This window comes from Protopterus annectens, chromosome 11.part0 (genome assembly GCF_019279795.1).
Source record: "Protopterus annectens isolate FY-2018-M chromosome 11.part0, PAN1.0, whole genome shotgun sequence".
Classification (NCBI taxonomy): domain Eukaryota; kingdom Metazoa; phylum Chordata; order Ceratodontiformes; family Protopteridae; genus Protopterus; species Protopterus annectens.
The window spans coordinates 139,040,318-139,063,631 of NC_056745.1; the positions used below are offsets into that span (position 1 = coordinate 139,040,318).

The 23,314-nt window shown below is 39.4% G+C and overlaps 1 protein-coding gene across 1 annotated transcript in view; it reads left to right on the forward strand.

Moving 5' to 3' along the window:
- Positions 1–23,314, forward strand: part of IL17RA (interleukin 17 receptor A) — a 786,505-nt gene that overhangs the window by 108,308 nt on the left and 654,883 nt on the right. The window contains exon 2 of the mRNA XM_044087525.1: positions 14,769–15,036. Coding sequence (XP_043943460.1) covers positions 14,929–15,036 — 108 coding nt within the window. The 5' untranslated portion in view covers positions 14,769–14,928. The remainder of the gene's footprint in view (positions 1–14,768; positions 15,037–23,314) is intronic.

A 23,314-nucleotide genomic window follows, 5' to 3' on the forward strand; every position in this document is an offset into this window, starting at 1 on the left:
CCTGCCATTGTATGCACCGTCCCTGACCACTACCTACCTTTATAGTACTGTATAACTAACTCATAATACTTAGCATGAACAACTTGTAACCTATGCTTCTTAGCTATACTCTGCTGACTGAACCCTGACTAGCAAACGTTTTATTAAACTTCCTATGTTTTTGCTATACTCTGCTTACTGAACCTTATATTACCAAATTTATTTAAACTGTAACATATTACTTACTATACTTTTATTGTTATCCTTTTGTTTATAGTATTGTTTAATCTGTCAACAATTGTCATGTAATCTTTAACTACTTAAATATCTCTATTGCAATGTTAATTGATTTGTATAACTTTGGAGCTTTTCTTCCCAGGCCTCTGCTGAAAAAGGGCTTGACACTCCCCGTCAAAAAATGTAAAATAAATAAATATCACAAACGTATACTATCAGCCACTTCTGGATCAACCATGGATTCTCAGTCTGCTTCTGCTCCATCTGTTATCAGCCCTGTAGCACTAGGCATACTGAGGCAGTGTACAGACTGCTGTATGCTTACTGACAACTGTTTGCTTTTACCACAAACTGATTCCAGATGTATAAGTTGCAGATATTTGCAGGTATATATTACAAGCAGTGAAAAGCCTCTCACAGAAACGAGTTGTGATTACCCATACTAACTCCACAGCTGCACAGTGCAAGGCAAACATAAAACCATCCTATGCGAAAGTGCAAAAAATACTTCCAAAACCACAAAGATCTCATAGTTGTGGCACTTTAGGAGCTTGTACTGCAGCCAGACCTCAGCAACACAATAACACCCATTCTCTGCCACATATAGCCTAGGCTAGCATTTACAGTTGCTTGGCTTAGTTAGAGCCATTTTGGTGGGGAGCCCTAAGTTGATCCCCACCCATGAAATTAAGACTACTTCAGGTCAGCTATTAGGAATATAGGCCATTAGCTATTACTGATTATAAAAAAAAAGACATATATTTATTTATTAAGTTATATATTGTTATAAGACCTGTTAAAACAGAAGTATTCTTTTGGACTCTTGGATTACTCCAAGAGCGAACATCCCCTGTAGTTGCAATCACATATCTGCTTAACTTGCATGGGCACATCAAAGGGTCCTGTTTAATGGGGTACTGAGGCTCTTTGTCTATAAGTGCACCCTGACCTACTAGATAGCTTCACACTTCCACTTCATCTCTCCCCCTGCACTTCTTTTTTCTTTTCTTCTTTCCCTCTCCTTTCCCTTCTTCCTCTCATTCGACTCATGTCTTACACTCCTTCACACGTGATACTCAGTAGTAGCATTTGTTGTAAATACAAAGTACGATGGGAAATGCTGCCTGATCCACTAATGAGATTTGTAACTACTTAGGGCGTGGGGCTACCAGTATAAAAATACCTTGGACTTTAGGGTCTCTCAGGCAAAGCTTTGGGCCATGTAAGGCATAATGATCCTGTCATAGGATCATAGGAGGTTACTAGGCTATTGGCTCTGAGGCCTTTATAAGCCTAGCCAAGAGTTTAGTCATAACCTAGTTCAGGACTTCCCGAGGGAATGGAGCCATTTTGGGTCAAATAAATCCAATTGGCCTGCACAGAACACACAACTACTCCTTCAGTGCTCATCAAGGAACAAAGACCTATAAATGACTATTCCACCCTAAAGGGATCTAAGGAACTAGAGCAGGGACTAATCCTTAGCTCCCAACTTTTTTTTTCCTACCCCAAAGCTTTTGGGTATAAAAGAACCTTTTTGTTGTTTTGACCTTTTTAAACTTGTTGATGGACATTGAACTCATGTATGTGACCTTTTCTGCCTTGTTAATTTGTATGTCACTTCATATTACTGCAATATTGTTTTTTAAATTGTGCAATGATTTTTTTTATACAAACTTAGTCTGGTTCAAGCCAGCTGATTTAATTATTAGCTTAATTTGAAAGTAGAATAATAGGATTGGAAAAGGGAAAATATGTGTTGAGCCAACTTATTTTGTACCCCAGTCCCTGATACTGCACTGTAAACCAAGTGTATAGCTGATAGTGTAAAATGGTATATGTCTACCTATTTGTTCCAGCATTACTGTCATTGGAGACTTGGGTACCTTTGTGGATAAAGATCAGCTGTTTGACTGCCATGTGTACACTGTCATTAGGAAAACATTCCACTCACCCATCCAGTAACTAAGGGTTTTCTCCTTTAGGTCCAAAAACATCAGCATACCCACCTAGATGTCCATCCTTGCGCCCATAACTAGAATACAGTATACCCTTCAGCATGTACATCAACTTTAATCGCAACGAAAATAGTCTTTCATCTGCACTCTTCATCGACTTATCTAAAGCCTTTGACATGGTGAACCACCAACTACTTCTGCACATACTGACTTCTCTTTCACTTGATACTCTTGCCATAACTTGGTTTAAATCTTACCTTGAAAACCGACAGCAGGCAGTACTTTGGAAAAATTCACTATCTGATCATCTTCCCTTCTCTCTTGGGGTGCCACAAGGCTCCATCTTAGGCCCACTTCTTTTTTCCATCTTTATCAATGACCTGCAATTAGCTATCCCAAATACTATCTGTATTCAATATGCAGATGATTCTACCATTATCTGTACATCTACCTCTCAAACAGAACTCCAGTCTCTTACCCAAAAAGCCTTTAACACTGTAGAACAATGGTTCTCACATCGCTGCCTACTACTTAACCCCAAGAAAACTAAACTGCTTCTCTTCACACCTACCCAAAGGCACATCCCCTTACACTTCACTATCACATCCAATGACAGTGCTATCATTTCTCCTGATGCTACCACAAAATTACTAGGAATAACGATAGACAACAATCTAAACTTTGACAATCATATCAACACTACTATAAAGTCAGTGAACAAAAAAATAGGAACCCTCTACAGAATCAAACCCTTTCTTACTCCACTTGCAAGAACTACGTTAGCCAGAACTCACCTTATCTCTACTTTACTCTATGCTTCCCCTATATACACCAATCTATCAAAGAAAAACCTCAACAAGCTAGTAATATCTTACAATAATATTGCTAGATTTGTTACAGGAGCCCCTTTTAGAACACATCACTGCCTGTACGTAAAACAACTAAGCTGGTTAGAAATTCCTAATCAGCTCAAACTTCAACAACTCATAATAGCCCACAAAACCCTACACCAACCCTCCAAAACTCCAATACTCTCTTGCCACATCACACCTTACTGTAATCAGAAACAGCTACGCTCTTCAAGCAAACTATAAATCAAAACCACTATATCTAAAATCTCTGCAGGTGACTGCCTGTTTTCAAACTCTGTTGGAAAAATATGGAATAAATTACCCTCAGATATCTCATCTCTGACTTCTCTCCCACTTTTCAAAAGGAATCTAAAACTGCATCGCAATACAAAATGGCTATGCCCCTGTAGTAACCCAGACTAATACTATTTATTTTCTTGTCTTCTGCCTTTGCCTTTTTTTCCCTACTACACCCTATAACTCAACACACACTGCCTGTTCTCCAACTTTGGTGGAAAATATGCTATAATCAACCCTCAGATATCTGATCCCAGACCTCTCCCCCACTTTTTAGACCCATCTACACAGTACTTCTTTAAAAAGTCTATGTCCTAATAACTCTACAGGTGACTGCCTATTCTCAAACTCTGTTGGAAACATAACGAGACTTACTCTGTTCTCCTTTTTTCTTTACTTTCCTTCTTCCCTATTTTTTTCTCTCTCTACACTCCTTTCAGCTTTTTTTTACCTCTCATTAAACTTCAGCATTCCTCTTATAAAATTTATGTATTAATTTTTTGTATTGTAATGTTCTTTGTGAAGCACTTTACATAGGTTGTAGTTTATGTATTTTTTGGTTCTCAGATTGTAATATGCAATCTCCTGATTAAAAAAAAAAAAAAATTTAATTTACTAGTTGTTTACTGTTAGTTTTATACTTGTTATTACTTCTTTTGTAACACCTTCTGAAACCATGTAATACTCATTGGAGATTTTCTCCCCGGGCCTCTACTGAAAATGGACATATATCCAGATAGACTAGCCCGGTCAACAAATGTAAAATAAAAATAAATAAATGTACGTCTCAAATCACTTAATCCAATGTGAGAAACTGAGCCGTTTCTTACTGTTGAACATATAAAACTCTGTCTTTCGTCTCTATTTCATACCGACTCCCAACATGCTGATCTATGCTTGGCCTTCAAAGCTGTAAATAACCCAATCCTGCTTGGTCTTCTGCATATCTTCAAAATTAGTATTAACACAAATATAAGGTCAAAGGAACTAAAATATATATTGCAATGTAACTAGGACTTATTTGCATGATGTGCATCTCTCCCAAATAATCCTCCAAATTTGGAACAAACTTCCACTTTATGTAATGCAAAACACTTCTCTCATTGTCTTCAGATGTGACATACATAAATGGATGGGAAGTTGCAAATTACTCCAGGTCTTAGCCGTACCACTCCTTATGGAGTAGGAGACCATGCAGTTTGATATATCAGTGGGAATGCAGTGACTACGCGTCAAATGACTTAGCTGGTCTATTGCCTAATAGCAACCCACGAACCTATGTAGTTTGTCACTTCTAACTATGGGCTGTATTTTTTCCATCTTAATTTGACCCAGGTTATGGTTAAGAATTAGTCTTCTGACCATTTCACTTATGCTTTTAATGGGCAAATAAATACTCAGAGTAATACAAGCGCCAACATTTTGAATGGATATTGTTGTTGGTACCTGTGTGTACAATGCCTCTATGGTGGTCACCTTGAACACTTCCTCTTAAGTCTGTTAAGTGTAAACCTTGAGACTGACATAACTGTAACCTGCCTTCTCTTGTCTCCCTTTCCTAAAAGTACTAATTTGCTTGATGAGTAAATATTCCTTCCAAATGTATTATTCTCTTTCCTGGCACTGTTATCGCCTACAAAGCCTGCTTTATGTCACTCCCCATCTGTCTGCAGCCTTCCCTGTCCAGCTGCACCACCAAGGCCGTCCTGTCTGCTTGTGCTTGCCTCCTACACTGAGTTTCATCTGATTGCTTACCCATCCTTGTTACATTCTAATGCAAGTCCTATCCATTATTAGGTTCTATTTTCTCCCCTGTCCCTCCCACCTAGCTGAGAGCTTGTCTTTGTCCACTTCCCATCTGTTCTTGTTAGATTGTGGATTCCTACATGTCTATTTTTGGCTGTGCCTTCATTTCATTACTTGTCATTGCTATGTGATCCTGCTCTTTAACCTTGGCTTCTTTCTGTTTGTTCTGTCTTTTGTATTGCCTTTTCCGCTTTCTCCCTTAACCTTGTTCTTTGACACCGCACTGATCTGTATACTATCCTCCTGTTTTTCTACATTTCTCTGTCAACTTTTTCCTAGCTTGTTGCAGCTTCTTTTGTAGTTCCAATCTGCCCTTTCTGTCTTCCTACCCAGCACATAATCATCTCTTGTCTTTAAATTCTACCTTGAAGCTTGCTCATTCTTGTGCATACCTCACATTCTCTGTCACCCCAAAGGATCCCTGAGTCATATCCCTGCACCACGTCCAAAGCACCTCGACGACCTCTCATTCTCCTCAGGATCCCTGTCTGTGTTCCCTTTTATTTATGTTATGTTCCTGCATCAAGTGTTATATTTGACCTGTGTAACCAACCATCTGTGCATACCTCGCCTGCTTTTGCATGGGAGGGTGTAGGTTAATCAATGGTAATTTTACTACAGGTTTAAACAAGCTAAAGTTGTTGAGATTCTGTTTTGTTGATGATGTGTCTTGTGGAATAGGGCCTAAAATTATCCTGTATTGTTGTGGTGGTGCAGATGTTACAACTTTTCACACAAAGGTATCACTCACCAACTCTCCTTACAATGGCTCCTCTCTTTTTGGACATCACATGAAAAAGAAGTTGCAACACAGCGAACAAGAAGAGAAGATAGGAGGTTCACTGCAGTTGGAGTAAAGTTCTCCATTCCTCAGAGGACTTTTGCTCACAATTAGAAAAGTGACAGGAACTTACAGTTTAAGAAAGGCCAGTAAATTCATTTGAGAAATATTCTGAAACAAACAGGGATGTGAAGGTTTTCAGAGTGGACTCTGCCCCAGAGAGAGATGAGGTCCACAAAATCAGGAATTTCACAATCCTCCCTCTGGAAATAAACTGCAGAATGTCTGAGGACTTGACCAGCTACCCTGCCATGGAGGTAGTCAGTGGTTGCATCTCTCTGCACCTTCCTGCATGGCAGGATACCATGCAAGAAATGTGTAATTAGGGACATAGTATCACTTATACTCTTTCTGTCATATCCCCCCTCTAAGACCTGTTTCTCTTCCCCTTCCTAATATCCTACCCCATCAGAACGTGGTGGCCAAACTAGAGGTTGCAAACCTCTGGAAGAAAATATCCATTCAGCAGGTAACACCTGATTAGAGATAATCCAGATTTTTTTTTGGTTCCCAACAAAAAAACTTCAGGCCCATCCTAGAGCAAAGTGGCCTAAACCTGTTTATGGCAAAAACAGAATTTTGAATGGTCACAGCACTGTTGATCATTTTTGTCTAGGAAAGGGAAACTGGATGTGCTGTTTGGACTTCTAGGACACTTGTCTGTATTTCGAGGTAGCCAAGGGTAACCAGGAAGTTTCTGTACTGCAGGGTGAAAGCCAGTCACTTCTAATTTAGAGATTACCCATTTGGTCTCACTGTGGCCTCCCCTCCAGGGTGTTCAACAAATGTATGATGACTGTAACAGCACAGCCCTGGTTGTCTGGTACCAGAGAGTTCTCCTGTGTAGTTGACTGGCTGATTGCTGCCCCGACAAGAGAGTCAGTAATTCAAGTAGGGGATTATTTACTGCAACTGTTCTATTTCTTGGGAATATCAGTGAACATGTGCCAGTGTATGTGGTGATGCATCTGCAGTACTTAGAAGGTACATTAGCTGCCATTATAAACATGGTATTATAAGTTGGATGTATAGAACATAGAGGCTGATGATTGGGTCTCTGATTGTTACCTGCTTATTATGTGTTCGAAACATCAATGCCAAGAAATTCACGTTGAGAGCAAAGAATCTTAGTTACGCATGGAGATTTATTTGCTCCATGTACTACTCCTTACTGAAAGAAAAAAAAAAGAGCAAAGTGTTTTGCTGGCTTTTAAATCCAGTAATTTGCTTAATGAGAGCTGTCAAACAAACTGCTTACACGCCAGTATTTTGAAATAGTCAGAGGCAGATTGTAGGAACTGACAGCTGGCAGAAAAGAAGTCATTTTGACCTTCTGCCGCTGTCATATTGCTAGCTGGCAATGTCATTTCTTAGTGCATCTTAGTGCGAGACCTGGATCTTAACATCGTTTGGAGGGTGCTTAACAATTGTTAAGATCAGGTCTTGTGCTAATGAAGCACTTAACTGGTTTGCTTGTTTTCCGATATTGGACTGTAATTACAGCACTCCATGCACTATGTTTTATTTGCAGGTAGGGGACAGTTTAACTTTAGAACCACACAAGCACAGCACGACACAGCAACTGCAGGGTACAATTCTTTATTCACAAAGGTTTAGTGCTTTCTTCCCATCAATAGGGACTTCCTCAGAACAATGAAAAATAACCCACCCAGCCTTTATATAACAAACCAAATCCTTAATTAATAACTTAATTACTTAACCACCAATCAACATTTAAAGTAATATGCATAAATTTAAAAGACATATGATATGTATACAATAAAATTGCACTAAAAAAACTTTAACCTAAAATATTATTCAGTTTTAAAACTCACGTAATCGTAGTAGTTTCATTTATACCTAGGTACTCGGTTGCGTTTAACCACAACTGCCATTTAAGTTTGCATATATCTAGGTGAATATCTAATATTCTACCCTGAGAATCTTTGACAACCTGTTGAATAACCGAAAATTTTAATTTGTGATCTTTATGTGTATTAATATGTCTGGTTAGGCCATTGGTTAACCTGCCATGTCTGATATCCAACAAGTGTTCAGCTATTCTGTTTTTAAACCGTCTACATGTTTTCCCTACATAGAAAATAGGACAAAACTGGCACATGGTCACATATACTACATTTTGGCTACAACAATTGAAGTGTCCATCGATAAATATAGATGCATTATTTAATCTGTACAGAATCTGTATCTGAAACTACTGGGATTACGTGTGTTTTAAAATTGAATGATATTTCAGGTTAAAGTTTTTTTAGTGCAATTTTATTGTATACATAATATATGTATTTTAAATTTATGTATATTACTTTAAATGTTGATTGGTTAATTCATTTATTATTTAAGGATTTGGTTTGTTATATAAAGGCTGGGTGGGTTATTTTTCATTGTTCTGAGGAAGTCCCTATTGGTGGGAAGAAAGCGCTAAACCTTTGTGAATAAATAATTGTACCCTGCAGTTGCTGTGTTGTGCTATGCTTGTGTGGTTCTGCAGTTTTTTTGACGGTTGAGACAGTTTAACTTTGCAGAGGTCATTTAGATGTATACTAATAAATATGCTTATTTGCAGGGGGGATATTGTTTAATAAAATATGTATGAGTTTCAGTACCCATACTAGCCTGTGTTTCAGTGTGGCTGCTTAACATTTTGGTGTGGGATATCAGGTTTCATTTCCTTATTGAAGTGCTGCACACTTTAGTGGGCATCCAGGCTTTACCGCTGTATAATAAATAATAAAACTGTGTGATAATTTTGCTGCTTTAGAGCTTCCAGAACAACATATTTAGTTAAAATGTATTTACCATACCCAAGTCTTATTACATATTTGCTTATAAACTCAGTGAAATTAAAACCAGTGAAAAAAACAGTCCTTCTCATATCACTTCTTAGCATGTACTAAGAAATGTACTTGAAGATGTGACCACATAATCTCACTCTGTGGTCTCCTTTGCTCACTAATTTTTTTTCAGTTTTCCTTGTTCAAGGCTTGCTTATTACCCACACAGAGATCTATTAAAGACATGTCAATAATTATCTGAAAAGGAATAAACTAGTAAAAGAGGTGTATTTGGTACTCTTGGAGTTTTCAGATCAGTTCTTCCATACACAGTCTGCAGGCTAATATTTCTGCTTTCCTCTTTGGCTAGCTGCATTAAATGCAGGATGTTTTGTGGTATAAGGTTCTTTTTTCTAATCGTCCATCATTGTTATATCCTGTAACCGTTTGGCAAATACTGTCTTTCAGCTATGTCTGACACCAAATGTGTAATGTTTGGATAACTGCGGCAGGGCTAGCCACTTGGCAGTGTAAACCTTGGTTCTAGATGATTGTCACTGTTGAAGTGACACCCCAACCCCATGAGCAAAAAATGAGGAAAAAGGGATTGTGGATGGATGCATGGTTATGTTTAGGTGATACAGTATATAGCTGTCAACTGTCCATCATTTTGAAGACTGTCACTGGTTTTGCCTCATATTTTTTGGGCTGTTTCTGATGAAATTTGTGGTTTCCTGGCAAATTGTTGAGTATAGTTTGTTTGTTTGTTTCTTTCGGCTTTTCCCGGTTAGGGGTCGCCACAGCGGAACTCCAGTCCACTAATGATTGGCAGTAGATTTTGACGTGCTGGCTTGCCGGGCCTAACGCACAACCTTCAACTAAATAATGACAGGCATTTGAGTTACAGACTTCATATTCTTCAGAAAACATAATACAAAACCTGTTATTCCAACAACTTTATAAGTAAAATCTGCCCCTGATTTTGGGCCCTTGCTTCCCCCCAATCATTTTTTTAGTTTGTTGCTGATTCTTGAGCTAAGAGGTTGAAAACTATGATGCAGAATGATGGTTATGTGCCCTGTTAAGTTTTGTCTTATAATAGTTTCTGCATTTCTGTAGGTTACTAACAGTCATATACACACTGCTTGAATATCTTAATTATTCAGCCAGTATTTTTGTACTTGTTAGTCAATTTACACTGTTCAGTCCTTGTTGCAAACAAATTATCTTTGCAAGTTAATAGGTCAAGTGCAGCCTGAGGTTCTGAGGAGGCAGTCTGAGGTTCTAAGATCCTACTAGTAGCTTTTTTATTATTCCTTTCTTCTACTTTTTCGAAGGACAGGACATTTCTTAAGTTGATGCAGTTATTCATGATCTAGATTGCCACCTTTAAATGGGGAGATTTATAAAGGTTATCACAACGTATACTTGTGGTAACCTTCATGAGTCTGTTCATGGGACGTAAATATTACACTTTTTAGTTATACCTTTCTGTTTACTGTCATCACTCTTCCTATATGCCATGTATCATTTTTTCCATTGATTCTGTTTCACTATATTAATACTAGACTTTTGCACAGATTCATAGTGCATTGTATGTAGTGTTATAACAACTTTTAATATTATGGTTGCCCTGGCTTTGTCCAGTGATTTGCAATTGCTTTATCCTGTACACTATCCAGTAATAAGAAATGGACTATGTCTTGTATGCAGTCACTAAATTTATATTCATAATATCTGCTTCACTTTTTGCTGGCGTAATGACGGTATTTCTTACTACTGTTGAAAAATTATATGGAGCTTACTGCTTGCTGTGATGGATTTGAAGTCTTCTTAAGACACTCAGTCTTGCTGGCTGGATTCTGCTAAAATTCAAAGTCTGGTTATATTTGCATTCACAGTCTGTTGCATACAGAAACTTGCAGAATATACACTGATGAGAGAATATACTTCGCAGCATCAACTTTAGAGCAGTAACAAATAACTTTTTATAATAAACCAAACAGACTAACGTTGCAGCTTAAAGTACTGTTCCACTTTACTTCTCATATAGTACAGATGATGTGAGAGATATAACATTTACCTCAGGACAAATGTGTCCCTACCATACCCCTAACATAATTGGATTCATACAGCTCTTTATATACACTTTTAGTCATGCATAAACATATACATTTCCTCTTGATATTCTATTTTGGAGAATTGCTCATCCTGTAGAAACAATACTAATTGTTGCAGATGCTGATGCAAACTGCTGACTTGATAATATTATTTTTAAGCTTCCTTGTTTAACATTGTCTTGTAAGAGACCAGCTTTTCTGACAGTGTGAACATGCTGTATTCTGTTTGGATCTTTGTATAAGAACATCTGTTCTTTTGCCAATGCTGATAACAGTGTCCTGTTGTCCATGCAGAAAAACATGTTTTTGAGGAAACACATTGTCACAGTGTCATAAACATGTCCTGTTATTTAAGGAAACATATTGTGTCCATTCTTTTTATATGCAGAAAAACATGTCAGTGTTCTTTAAAAGCAGATTTTGCATTTTTGCTCTTGCATACATCCTGTTTTTAAGTCTGTAAGGAAAAAAATGTCCATTCAGCAGATTCCTTTTCCAAGCCATGGTAATTTAGTATGGATGCTGATTACATATTACTAAACTCTATTTCTACATTTAAGCAAGCTTTATCTTATACCTTATTTATGTTGCATAATTGTAGCAAAGTTACTTTCAACCTTAGTATATTGTTGAGCACGCTCTAACAACTGTTACAGCTACAATGTTAGCACTTAGTGAACCTCTTGGCAGTTAGCTAAGTTTTATTGATCACCAGTGAGTGACGTGATATGCTGCTTGTTGTTCTGAACAAGAAGAACTACAGTCTGCTGCAGGTTCCTTCCAGCCCTGAACATAGGAATCCATGCTGTTATTGTGAGGATGACTGTCCCAAATAGTAGTCATGTAGTGTTTCTGAGTCCGCAGATACTGTCATTGGATAGTATTTATATTATCAAAGATCATGTTGTGCGTTTTTCACCATTTCATGTGCATATTATTAATGGAGTGGCAGTCAGGAGAGCCTGGCAGTCTGTATTGCTTCTCAGCCTTTTAGCTAAGATCAAGGGTAGAGTTTCTATCCTATTTTATAAGTACATAGGTAAATACTAGACTAGCTACCCTTGTGGGTCATTTTAAGCCTAGCCAGTTTCCCTTTTGGTGCTTGAATTAACATATCCAATTTGGTGGTAGAATGGCCTTACCCATCCCATGGTCAATAATTAATTTTCTAAGACTAGTCCTATTCTTAATGCCTGACCGGCATGACAAAGCAATAGGAAATGTGTTTTATGTATGTATGTATCCACATGGCATAATAAATCACTCAATGGAATGTTGGAACATTATTAGGGGGTCAAAAGCAACATCAATGGAAATAAAGATTGTTTATTCACTTGTATACATTTTTATCATAAGTTGTTACTCCTGTAACAATCATTTTATGGAAGGTTATAAAAGGTTTTACCTGCACAGTACAGAGATGACAAGATGTATTTCTGTAACTGAGTGCCAGAACCAAAAGAAAATAAAAGCATATGTGTGGAAAAGCAGCTTAAATATTCTTTGTGAAAGAAAAAAACGCTGTGCTGATGTACTGCTTAGTCTCCATGTCCGGCCTTTAGACGTATGGAAGTGAAATTACATTATGGCTTCTCTCCTAACTGCATTCCTCATCCCAGTGATCCAGAAACACACATCAGTGTCAAATGAAGTACAGTTCCATGATACCACTATGTTCATTCCACCTTCTGTCTTACCTGAGTGAAAAAAATAAACTTTTGTGACAAATTCTATGTCCATATATTATACCACTCATACCACTTCCAATATGTTTATCATATTTATAGCCTACTTCATTCCCTGATAATCGGAGACTTGGAAAAAAACTTTTGTGGCAAACTATATGCCCATATCTCATATCTACTTCCAATATGTTTATTAGAGTTCACTTTGGTATTGTATTGTTTTGACCATATTTCTCATTATGCCGTATGGAAATTTGTGGAAAATTAAAACTGAGCCTCTGTCAAATAGTTAAAAAATAATTTTTATATGTGGACACCACGATAACATTAGCAACAATGAGAATTCACCAGTAAGTGTTTATCTGTTTTAATCATTTTCATTGTGGAATTTCACATAACAGCTGCTATTGTTTTCATTGTAGTAGTAGTAGATGGCATGGTTGAAAGCTTGAAAACATGAGTGGGCACACCCTGCCCATAAATTGTACATAATCTATATAATACACTATGTGCTTGTATTGTTAATGTTCTACAGAATATTAAGATGCATACATCTGTTGGATTAACAACATCATTTTAAATCCACCAACAGAAAAAGTGCGTGTGTGTGTGTGTGTGTGTGTGTGTGTGTGTGTGTGTGTGTGTGTGTGTGTGTGTGTGTGTGCGTTTTTAAAGGCAATGGGTCTTAAATGCATGATGTTTATAACCTCTGAAAAGTTAAGCAAAGTCCCAAAAATGTGGCTTTTGCAGTACCTGAAGGTCACCACTGGCCAAGGTGTACACTTGACTGTATAGGAAGTGTAAAAAATATTCATGTTTTATATGCTGTTCTGTCCTTAAAGATTAATTGCAACGGTTTTTCATACTGTTTCTTTCTCTTGTAATTAAACTCTTGTCTTGTAAAGTGGGCTTTCTTATTCTAAAATGTGTATTTTTACTTTAGTTACTTCAGTGGATCTATATTTATTAAGTTTAATAAAGTAGTGTCTCTGTTTACTGTATACTGAGCAATTGTCCAATTACTCCCTGATTTTGTGTCATCCACCCCTTCCTTTTGATGATGCATTAAAGGGAAGAAACAGTTCTGTAGTGGGTTGGCATGTTATTCTGTAGTCTGTAGTGTATTTTATTACAAAGTAGCCAGAATGTAGCACAGCCAGTCTCTCAGTCAGGCAATAAAAAACAACAAATGCCCTTTACAGGCATATTTTGACCAATTCTACCCATAAGTTCAAACAGATTAAGAAGGATGCTCAAGGAAGAGTGACTGACTAACAGCTTAGTGTACAAGAATTAAAGTAGCAAATCAGATTAAATGCTTTGACCCCTTCTGGTTTAAACAATGGTTGTTCAATAATACCAGTTTTAAAATTAAGGAATTATATATTGTAATTATTGTGTTAATTTTATGCATTTTATGTATAATTTTACACATTGAACATCATGTGAATTTTATTTGGTCTTGATTGGTTGGTTTGAATATAAAAGTGTTGATTGTTGTAATTAAGATTGTTCTGAGGAAGTTCCATGGTGCGGAACCAAAGGGCTAAACCTTTGTTTGTGGCTCATTAAACATAATTTTTTTAGCTTGAGGAGATTCCTTTATTCTTTTTATTCCTAGTTTGTTTTTATTTGTGACCTGTTTACTTGACTGCATCATACACTGTTTGTTTATATATGTTTCTCCCTTTAACAAATGTTGGGCAACTGTGGAATTAATAATACTATTATCCATTTGTGAAGTGTAGGTGCTTGCCCCTTAAAAGGAGGTGCAGGATGACAATTTATTTGAACCAGTCCATTATGTTGTAGGCTACAAGTGGCTTTTGATGTTTTATGTTTGCTGGGTGACAATTCAGACTGAAAATGCAGTGCTTCCTTGTACTAGTCTTGTTCTGGGTCTTGAGAAATAGGATGCCCATATAAACTGCATGCCATTCAGAGAGTACAGTCCACAACCTGTACCTTGAACAATAGAGTGCATAATAGAAAAGCACCATAGCTAGATCAGTGATCTTTTCAATTAGAAGCAACATGCATCTGAAAACATTAGCAGTGTGCTATTAAGTTTTCCAAAAGTAAGCTGGATGGAGGTATTTTAAAACAAAAACTTTTAATAGTTTAATAACTTTTAATAATAACTTTTAATATTCTTTAGCGTGGTGTTATGTCATTCTCAATTATCCATGTGTGTCATTTCAGATCTGATTTGACTGGTGTGGAAACAGAACGTTCTTGTTTAAGCTGTCTGAAGAACCTGTGGAAACCTAACCCTCAGTGTCGGACACTAGCAGACTGACAGCAGTGCCTGGACTGTTATTATCAAATCCTTAATGTTCAACTTGAACACGGATTTTTCAGGATGGCTGTGGCCTTTTATTTACAGCTGATGGCATTACTTGTCTGTACCTTGCCATCTGGGCTCTGCATTCAGATTATTGAAAAACCACCAGATGGCTGCTCACAGATGGTAAGCTTTGTTATCATTCACATTTATGTAATGGAGGTTGTTGTTGAGAGACAGCATACATAACTGATGTTCTAGCAAGATAAAGTTTTGTAAGCATATCTACCATTAACTGCTGACATTTCACAACACTGACTAACATCTAAATGGCTTAAATTTGAGTGAAACATAATTTACAGAAATAGGTTCCTAGGTAAGTACTAGGCTAGCTGCCCTTGCTGGCAAATTTAAGCCTAACCAATTTCCTTTTCAAAGGGGAGAGTCAAACCCTGTACCTTGTGACTGTCAGGTTAACACCTTAACCATCACACCAACCTCAGGCAATCACATAATTTATAGTATATGTGACATCCCTGCTCTGGCCAGTGATCAAGGATCCTCAATCTTCACACTGACAGTAGTGAGTTACTTTCATGTGGAACAAAAATAGATAGTATTTTTAGATGCAGTTCTCTGCATCAAGCATAATTTCCCTTAAGAGCACACAGGAACACACGAAGTCCTGGGGCTGGGTTTCCCTCTGTCTCTGCAGGCTTCCAGTAAGACTTCCCACTGGCACAGCTGTAGAGTTGAGTCCTCATCGGAGTGTTCCAAGCCAAGTCCTCCACCACCCTCTCTGTGAAACCAGTGTTCTGTGCCCCTGCTGCAAGTAGCTGACACACACACACACACACACACACACACACACACACACACACACACACACACACACACACACACACACACTCTCTTTGAGTTTTGATTTTCACACGCACACACACACCTGGGAAAGGCTGGCACAGATTTACTAGCTCACTCCCCTCTGTCCAAACTATAAGGTAGATTCACTGCCTCCAGCCAACTACTTTAAGGCTCGTACAAGGGTACCCAACTATATTGAGTAAAATTAATACAAATGGTAGTGTTTGACCAATGCAGCAAGGCTTTCAGGAGCAGCCACAGTACCATCAAATAAATAGAAGTACTCTCAAAGATTAAAATATTCTCTAAAAGACCAACCACAATGAAAAGTTTAAATATATTTAATATTAAATAATAACAGAACATAAAATATTAAATATTTATTTAAAATATCTATTTACAATAAACACCAGAGTTTCAGTCACAGGAAATGTTAAAAATAACACAGATTTCACACAGTTGCAGAAAATCAGTACTTAACTAAGCTCATTATATTTTACTGACTGATCTAAAGAATTACTATTCCCTGATTACTTACTAAAGCAAGGCAAGATGAACTGGGTGAATAGTGTTGCCAAATGTCAAAAGTAGAATGCCCTGAGACTTCTGTCTCTTGTAGTATTAAACCTTCATTTCAGTGCTGGATTACAGAATGACATCACATACATCTAGTCATCTGACTTATGGTTCCCGCACTACCTTGTTTACTAGGAACTGAACTAGAATCTCGCACATATGTGATACCATGCACACAGATAGAGCTTTGCTAAGATGTGTTCTGGAAGGTATAAAACCATTCCTAGGCCTGGCTTTCACAGACATTATGTCTCTGGCTGCAGTCAGAACTGTAACATACAATATTTATGGCCTAAACCAGGTAATTTAATTTCAGACTATTTTTTTCAAAGTTAGATGGACTGAGATTGGCCTCTTCTCTTCCAATATCCTCTGTTACAATACATTCACTTCAACAGTTACCATACAGTCTGACATACAAGTGTATTTCTTTTCTGTCCAGCAGGACCAGCTGTTGGTACATTAAGACAAGTAGCTTTACAAATACATTTTCAACACAAGCATCTGTACAAATCAGTTTGATATACAAACGACATATAATTCTTTACAAAACTCCAGCTAGCTATGCTGGCATATGTTACACATCCACTGCCCTACTCCTCCTGGCATAGCTGGCAATACCTCCCATCATCACGGTATAAAACAAAAATATGGTTTAAACATCTAAGTCTTTGCAGTTATTATATATATGTTTTTGTGTAGCTGTTGTAAATGCAGTATGTAGCTTTTTTGTCTGTCTAACATTTCCCCAATCTCTTCTTAGTTTGAGATCTTCTTTCCCTGCCTCTAAAGGAATGGACTTCACTGCCATTGCTAATTTCATGCGTTTTCTTTTTCGTTGTGAAATGAAAATGATATTAACCATCTTCATGAGTAACCATCAGTAATTTATTTCATCCTAGTAACAAAATACAAATGAGAATAAACACTTACCTTTTCTCAAAATCACAGCTGGCAGTAGGTCAATCTCTCTGCAGCAGCCTGAGCATCCAGGACTGCTTTAGTAGACCAAATAGTGTTTTTCAAATTTCTAGTCAATTTTCTGATATTAGACTGAAGCCGCGGTGGTGCAGCGGTAGCGTTGTCACCTCACAGCAAGAGGTTCTCCCTTTCGATTCTCGGCTGGAGCGCCTACTGTGTGGAGTCTGCATGTCCTCCCTGCGGTTGAGTGGCGTACGAAAGACATGCATGAGTGGGCGTGCCTTCATTGAAGGTTGGGCGTCGAGCTGGCACCTCGGCACCATAAAAATCTACTGCCAATCATTAGTGGACCGGAGTTCCGCTGTGGCGTCCCCTAACCGGGAAAAGCCGAAATAAGAACAGCTGGTAACAAAATACAAAGGAAGTTTAAGATTTGATTTGAGACTCTCCCACACATACACTAACTGAGAATTGTCCTAGACATGGGAATGAGCTAATGCTGTTTTCTTTCTGTCACATTTTCTTCATTTACCTACCATTGGTGGTGCCTGTGTGATCCACACTCTTACTAATTAGCACTGCTCATGGCTTTCTTTCCCATTACCTTATTTCTTCCACACTGGGGAAGCTTGTATTTCCTAAGGGAACTAGGCATAACTGTGACTCATTTGTGACTGGCACTCTATTATATGATTAAAAATGCATGATTTGTTTCTTTTTATTTAAAGCTCAAGACTGCAACATCTGTGCAAATTCACTTTTCTGTGAGATATACTGATGGAAGAGTTAATATTTTGCCCTAACAAGGGGAACTTGCACATTGTGTGAGGTGTGTGATGTGAAGCCCTCCTGCAAAAAATGCTTTAATTGTAAAATAACAATTGCTTCTATTTTATTCTGTTTCTTACCTGGAGGTTGCAGTTCTGAGTGTCAGTCACTAATGTGTTGAACTTCAGTCATGAGTTGTGTCCTGCACCTCATTTAACCCTCTCAGCACCAGTCGTAGCCATCCCCACAGTTTCCTACTCCCACCACATACATCAGTCAGTATTAACTGCCCAATAAAGAGCTTCTGCTGTTTTCCCCCTGTGCTGGGACACTTCCTTCTGCAGTTACTGTTTGCTGACCTTTGAGAACAGTCTTGGGTGTTTTTCGTTGTTTTTGGCCTGGGTCTGATATTCATGTTACATATAGTAGAACAAGGTTGTTCATTCAGCTGGTATTAGCCAATAAGGCCTACTATTCCGTGTTACTACTTGTTTTCCTGAAAAATATGATGGAGTTGTGATTGTTGGCATCTGGTGTTAATCGGGTATCTGACTTGCATGTATGCAGCCCTAGCTGCTAGGTTCAGGTTACAACACTTACCATTAGACTTAATGTATGCCAAGTCAGAAATGCAGGGTCTGTGTTAAATGTTTGAACATCCAAAATGTCGAAAATTACATGGTCGAGATCAACTGTTCGATATTTGGATGTTCGAACATCAAATAAAAAAAAAATAAATAAAAACAGAAAAAAAAACAGTTTAAAAGCGTAGGCAGGGGCCTGCACCCCCCTTACATATATATATATATATATATATATATATATACCAACTCTGAGACTGCACTTCAGTGCAGAAAAGGGAAATTCTCCCTATCAGCACCGTACAGTGCCATTGAAAGTCAGTCTTTGAACACTTAAAATTTCAAATGTTTGGTCTCGACCATGTAACGTTCGAAATTTTGAGCATTTGAAGATTTGTCAGGTACCCGAAATGCAGGTGCATATGGACAGACTAGTTTGAAAGGCTTTCTGATGAGCATGGACTGTTTGTGCAGCAGATGGACACCTTGCTGCTTTGCTGGTGGATTAATTTACTAGTTTCTGGCTATTCATGGCTGGTTCCTCCACACCACTTTGTACCTATCAATCTGATGTTGTCAATCTTCATTTATCCTTGACCTTTGGGACTCCGTTCCCTATTCAACAGCAGCCTAAGTACAGGCTTCATTCCAGCAGAGTGGAGAACTGCCATTGTCATCCCCTTGCACAAAGGTGATGCCACTACTGACCCTAGAAACTATTGCCCCATTAGCTTGACATGTCTGATCTGTAAAGCCATGGAGCATATTATTATGGATCTCATAAACAAAGACATAGGCAATCTCCAAGCACTTGACTCCACCCAGCTCGGATTGGTCAAGTTCAGATCTTGCCTGTTGAACCTGGTTGAATTCTTTGAGACTGCCACCAAGGCCCTGGATGAGGGAAAGTCATTACATACAGCTTACCTTAACTTGGCCAAGGCCTTTGACACAATCCCGCACTCGGGCATCATCGAAAAGCTAACACAACTTGGCGTAAATCCCTATCTCATCAGTTGGATGGCCAGCTGGCTCACCGACAGGACCCTCAAGGTCAAAATAGGCTTCCCCACCTTCGATAGCAGACTTGTCACTAGTGGAGTTCCCCAGGGATCTGTCGTGGGACCCCCACTGTTTGGCATCTGCTTTTCAGAGGTCCAGGCAAAGACAAAAGACCTGTGACTGATCAATTTTGCAGACAACTGTAAGTTGCGTGCTGTCATTGACTCCTCAAATGATGTTAACATAATGCAAGAGGGTCTCACAGCAAGTAATGTCTGTTGCCAAAGTCATAGCCTCAAGTTAAATGCAAAGAAAATGTGTCATCATACCATTCGACAAAAACATGGCCCTGTTGATTACCAGATCAACGGCAGCCCCCTAAGCACACAACCTGTGCTGAGAGGCATCTGTACTCAGGTTGACAACAATCTCACATTTGACCATCATGTAGCAGCAGTGGATGAAAAGTCTTTTACTTGGTTCATCTCATAAGTAAAGGGATTGCATTCAGAAAAAAGGAAGCTATTACCTCTCAGTACGCCTCCCTCATTAGGCCAACAATTGAGTATAACGCCCCGTTTGGTACATACTTTTACAAACACCAAGACCAATAATTGAGTATAACGCATCGTTTGGTATGTATCTCTCCAAACATCTGCACTATCTGGAAAGGCCACAGAAATACCTCACAAAGAGAATCCATGGCCTCCAACACCTGTCCTGTGCGGACAGGCTCAAATCACTGTCACTCTGCTCGATATTATACAGATTGCACAGAGGTGATCTGTGTCTCACCTACAAGGCAATCTCAGACCCTGCCCTACTAGAGATGCTCCATATCCATAAGTCTGACTCCTCTCGCATTACCAACATTATCAACAGAACCTGCTGGAGAGACAGGTTTCTCTTCCAGAGGCTGACCCGTCCCTGGTGTACACTTCCTATACACGTTAAACAGAGTACCTCGCTGACCCTCTTCAAGCGCAGCCTTGAGTGGATGGGAAACCACAAATTTGTCCCAAGGGTTCCACCTGTGTCCCTTACTGACAGGTGCTGACTGGTATTTCTTTTTGGGGATGAACTCTTGGCTAGGCTTGTAAGGGCCACTGGGCCATTAGCCTAGTAACTTTTTATGATCCTAGCCTTGGAACCAGCTTGGCCATTACACAGCTCGCGCGAGGCAAAAACTCTCGAGCTAAGTCTCTACCCACAGCACCCCTCTACAGATTACCTCAGATCTTGTTTGCCACTCTTGTTGCAAGACATGTCAGACATATTCTGTCGCAATCTAAATGAAATGTTCATAGTTTTTCTCAATTTTTCTTGTTTTATTTTATATATACATATATATTCTCTACCCATCCTTCTTCTAACCACCTTGTTTTTCCTTCTAGTCTTTCTTTCACCTTCCTTTGTTGAGTGAGTGTATCCTTTTACCATACAGTATTCTTTCCCTATCATCGTTGTTAGTACTTTTCTTTTTCTACCTCTTTAGGTAATTCTGATCTACCATTGTTAGTAGTTTTCTTTTCCTTCTGTGTGCATGTGTGTGTGTGTGATTGCTGCCTGTTGACTTTACTTTTTTGTGGCTGTCAACATAGCAGATAAATCTGAAGGAACTAGATGCCCAATTCTGACGGGCATTCTTCCTGTGTGTATTGTTTGGGCCCTGATCATCTTCAGCAAGACTGTACGATTTGCCAAGCTTTCAGTAACCGGACCTTAGTCGAAAGAAAAAATAGATTAATATTGAAAGGTCTAGTTAAGTTCTCTTTTGAGGGGCCTCTGGCCAAGTCCAACACATTCCCCCTCAGAATCTGATCTTGGGCTTATGAAAAGTCACAAAGTGCCTACGTCTCCTACAGCTCTGGCAGTGAAAAAGCATAAGCCTTCAGCTCCCACTGCTTTAATGGAACCGAAGGCTAAAGGCAGAAAACTATCAGAACTGACTACCTCTGCACAGTCTACTACGGCACCACAGACCTCACTGCTGGTCACATCGGTAATGACATCTTTCAGCTTCCCTGTCAGTACAGACTCCACCTACTAAACTTCTAGAAATACTGGAACCACCTTTGGTGCTGAAAACAAATATAATCACTACACCCTGGACAGGGTATTCACTCTCTATTGACCCCTTTGTGGGACAGCTCCAGTGTCCTTTTCTTGACAGACCAGAATCTCCTTCAGGCTTCTCTTCTCAGTGCCTTGGCTGATGTGGGCTGTACCTTGGCTTTTGCTTTGGGGGTAGGTCTCTTGGAGCAGGGTGTGACCTCTCCCATCCCTCTTTGGGGGGGCTTCCTTCCAGGTAATGGAGAGGACATTGGCCTTTGCAGGTACTCAGCTGGCCCCTTCTGTGTCAGAGTTTTATCCCAGGACTCCCTCTTGCTCAGAGCTGCCACCAAACTCCACTCCCAGGCAACGAGCACCTAAGCTGCAAGATAGCACAGGGCCCCTCTTCTTCCGAGTCCTCCTCAGAGATTCCCACTCAGGAGCCACCCCAGGAAAAGACGTGTAAGAGGAAACACTTGGATTCCCCTGAGGGATCTGTCACAGAAGATATGGACTTCGATAATGAGGATGGTTCCCCCCGGTCACCCCCAGAAGATGTCTCCTTCGAAGACATTCTAGAGATTCTTAAACAGAGGGGTACCTGGAAGCCCAAAGACCCTATCCCTGTGGAGTCATCGTACTTGCAGGCGCTTGGTACTTGTCCATCTACTTCTTGGATGACTCCTCCCGCTGACGATCTCATTGAATTGATTGTGCAGCGGGCTTGGAAGGCTCCTTACTGTATAGAGCCAATTCCCTGGAGATTAGACAAAATACTGTCAGCTCCACAAGACCATCAGCATTGGGCTAAGAGGTTAGTGGTAGATGCTAGCAGCGGCCACCAAAAAGGAACTAGCTGAAGAAAGTTCCACTGTTATCCCCCTAAACAAGAGTCCAGGGCGATGGATAGATTTAGAAAGCAGGTGTAAGCATCATCGGTCTTCGCTTTAAGGTCTTTTAATTTTATGGCACATTTTACTAGGATGCAGAAGGATCTGATCAAGGAGTTATCAGATACCCTAGCAGGAGCTGTGTCTGAGGAGGTCCAGGATAAAGTGGCCTCCCAGCTAGCCACCCTGGAGTCTATTTCCAACTCGTCCATGAGGCTCATTGTGCATGCAGCTGAAGGGATGAAAAGGGCAGTGGGTTCAGGCGTTCCCATAAGGTGTCACGCCTGGATGCGCTTTTGTGAGTGTGTGGATCCATTTAAGTCTTCCTTCATCAATGCTCCTTGTGACGGATATTCCTTGTTCAGCCACAAAGTCAAAGAAACTCTAGCTAGGTGCGAGAAAGATGGAAAGTCCCTGTCTGAAGTGGGCATATGTTTTTCTGCTTCTCAGTGGTCCTACTCTGGGAATCAGAGGAGCGGGAAGATGTGGTTCAAAAAATCCCAAGGGCCTTTTCAGGACACACATGGTTGTGGCCTCTCTCAGGGCAGAGGGGAGCTCTAATGCAAGATGCCAACCCCGCAGCAGAGGCAGCCCGCAAAATCAGGTTTCCAGAGATTCTTTCTCTGGGCGATCCTACCAGTGCTCCTGAAAGGGAGCCTGATTGCTTACCTCTGGAAGCAATTGGGGGTAGATTTTTTTCTGCACTCAGGAGCCTGGCTGCAAGTATTTTTCTTTTGTTTTTTACTGATTGTTTTTTCTGTGTGAGTTTTTACTTATTGTTTACTTTGTTGATTGGGATATTTTGGAGAC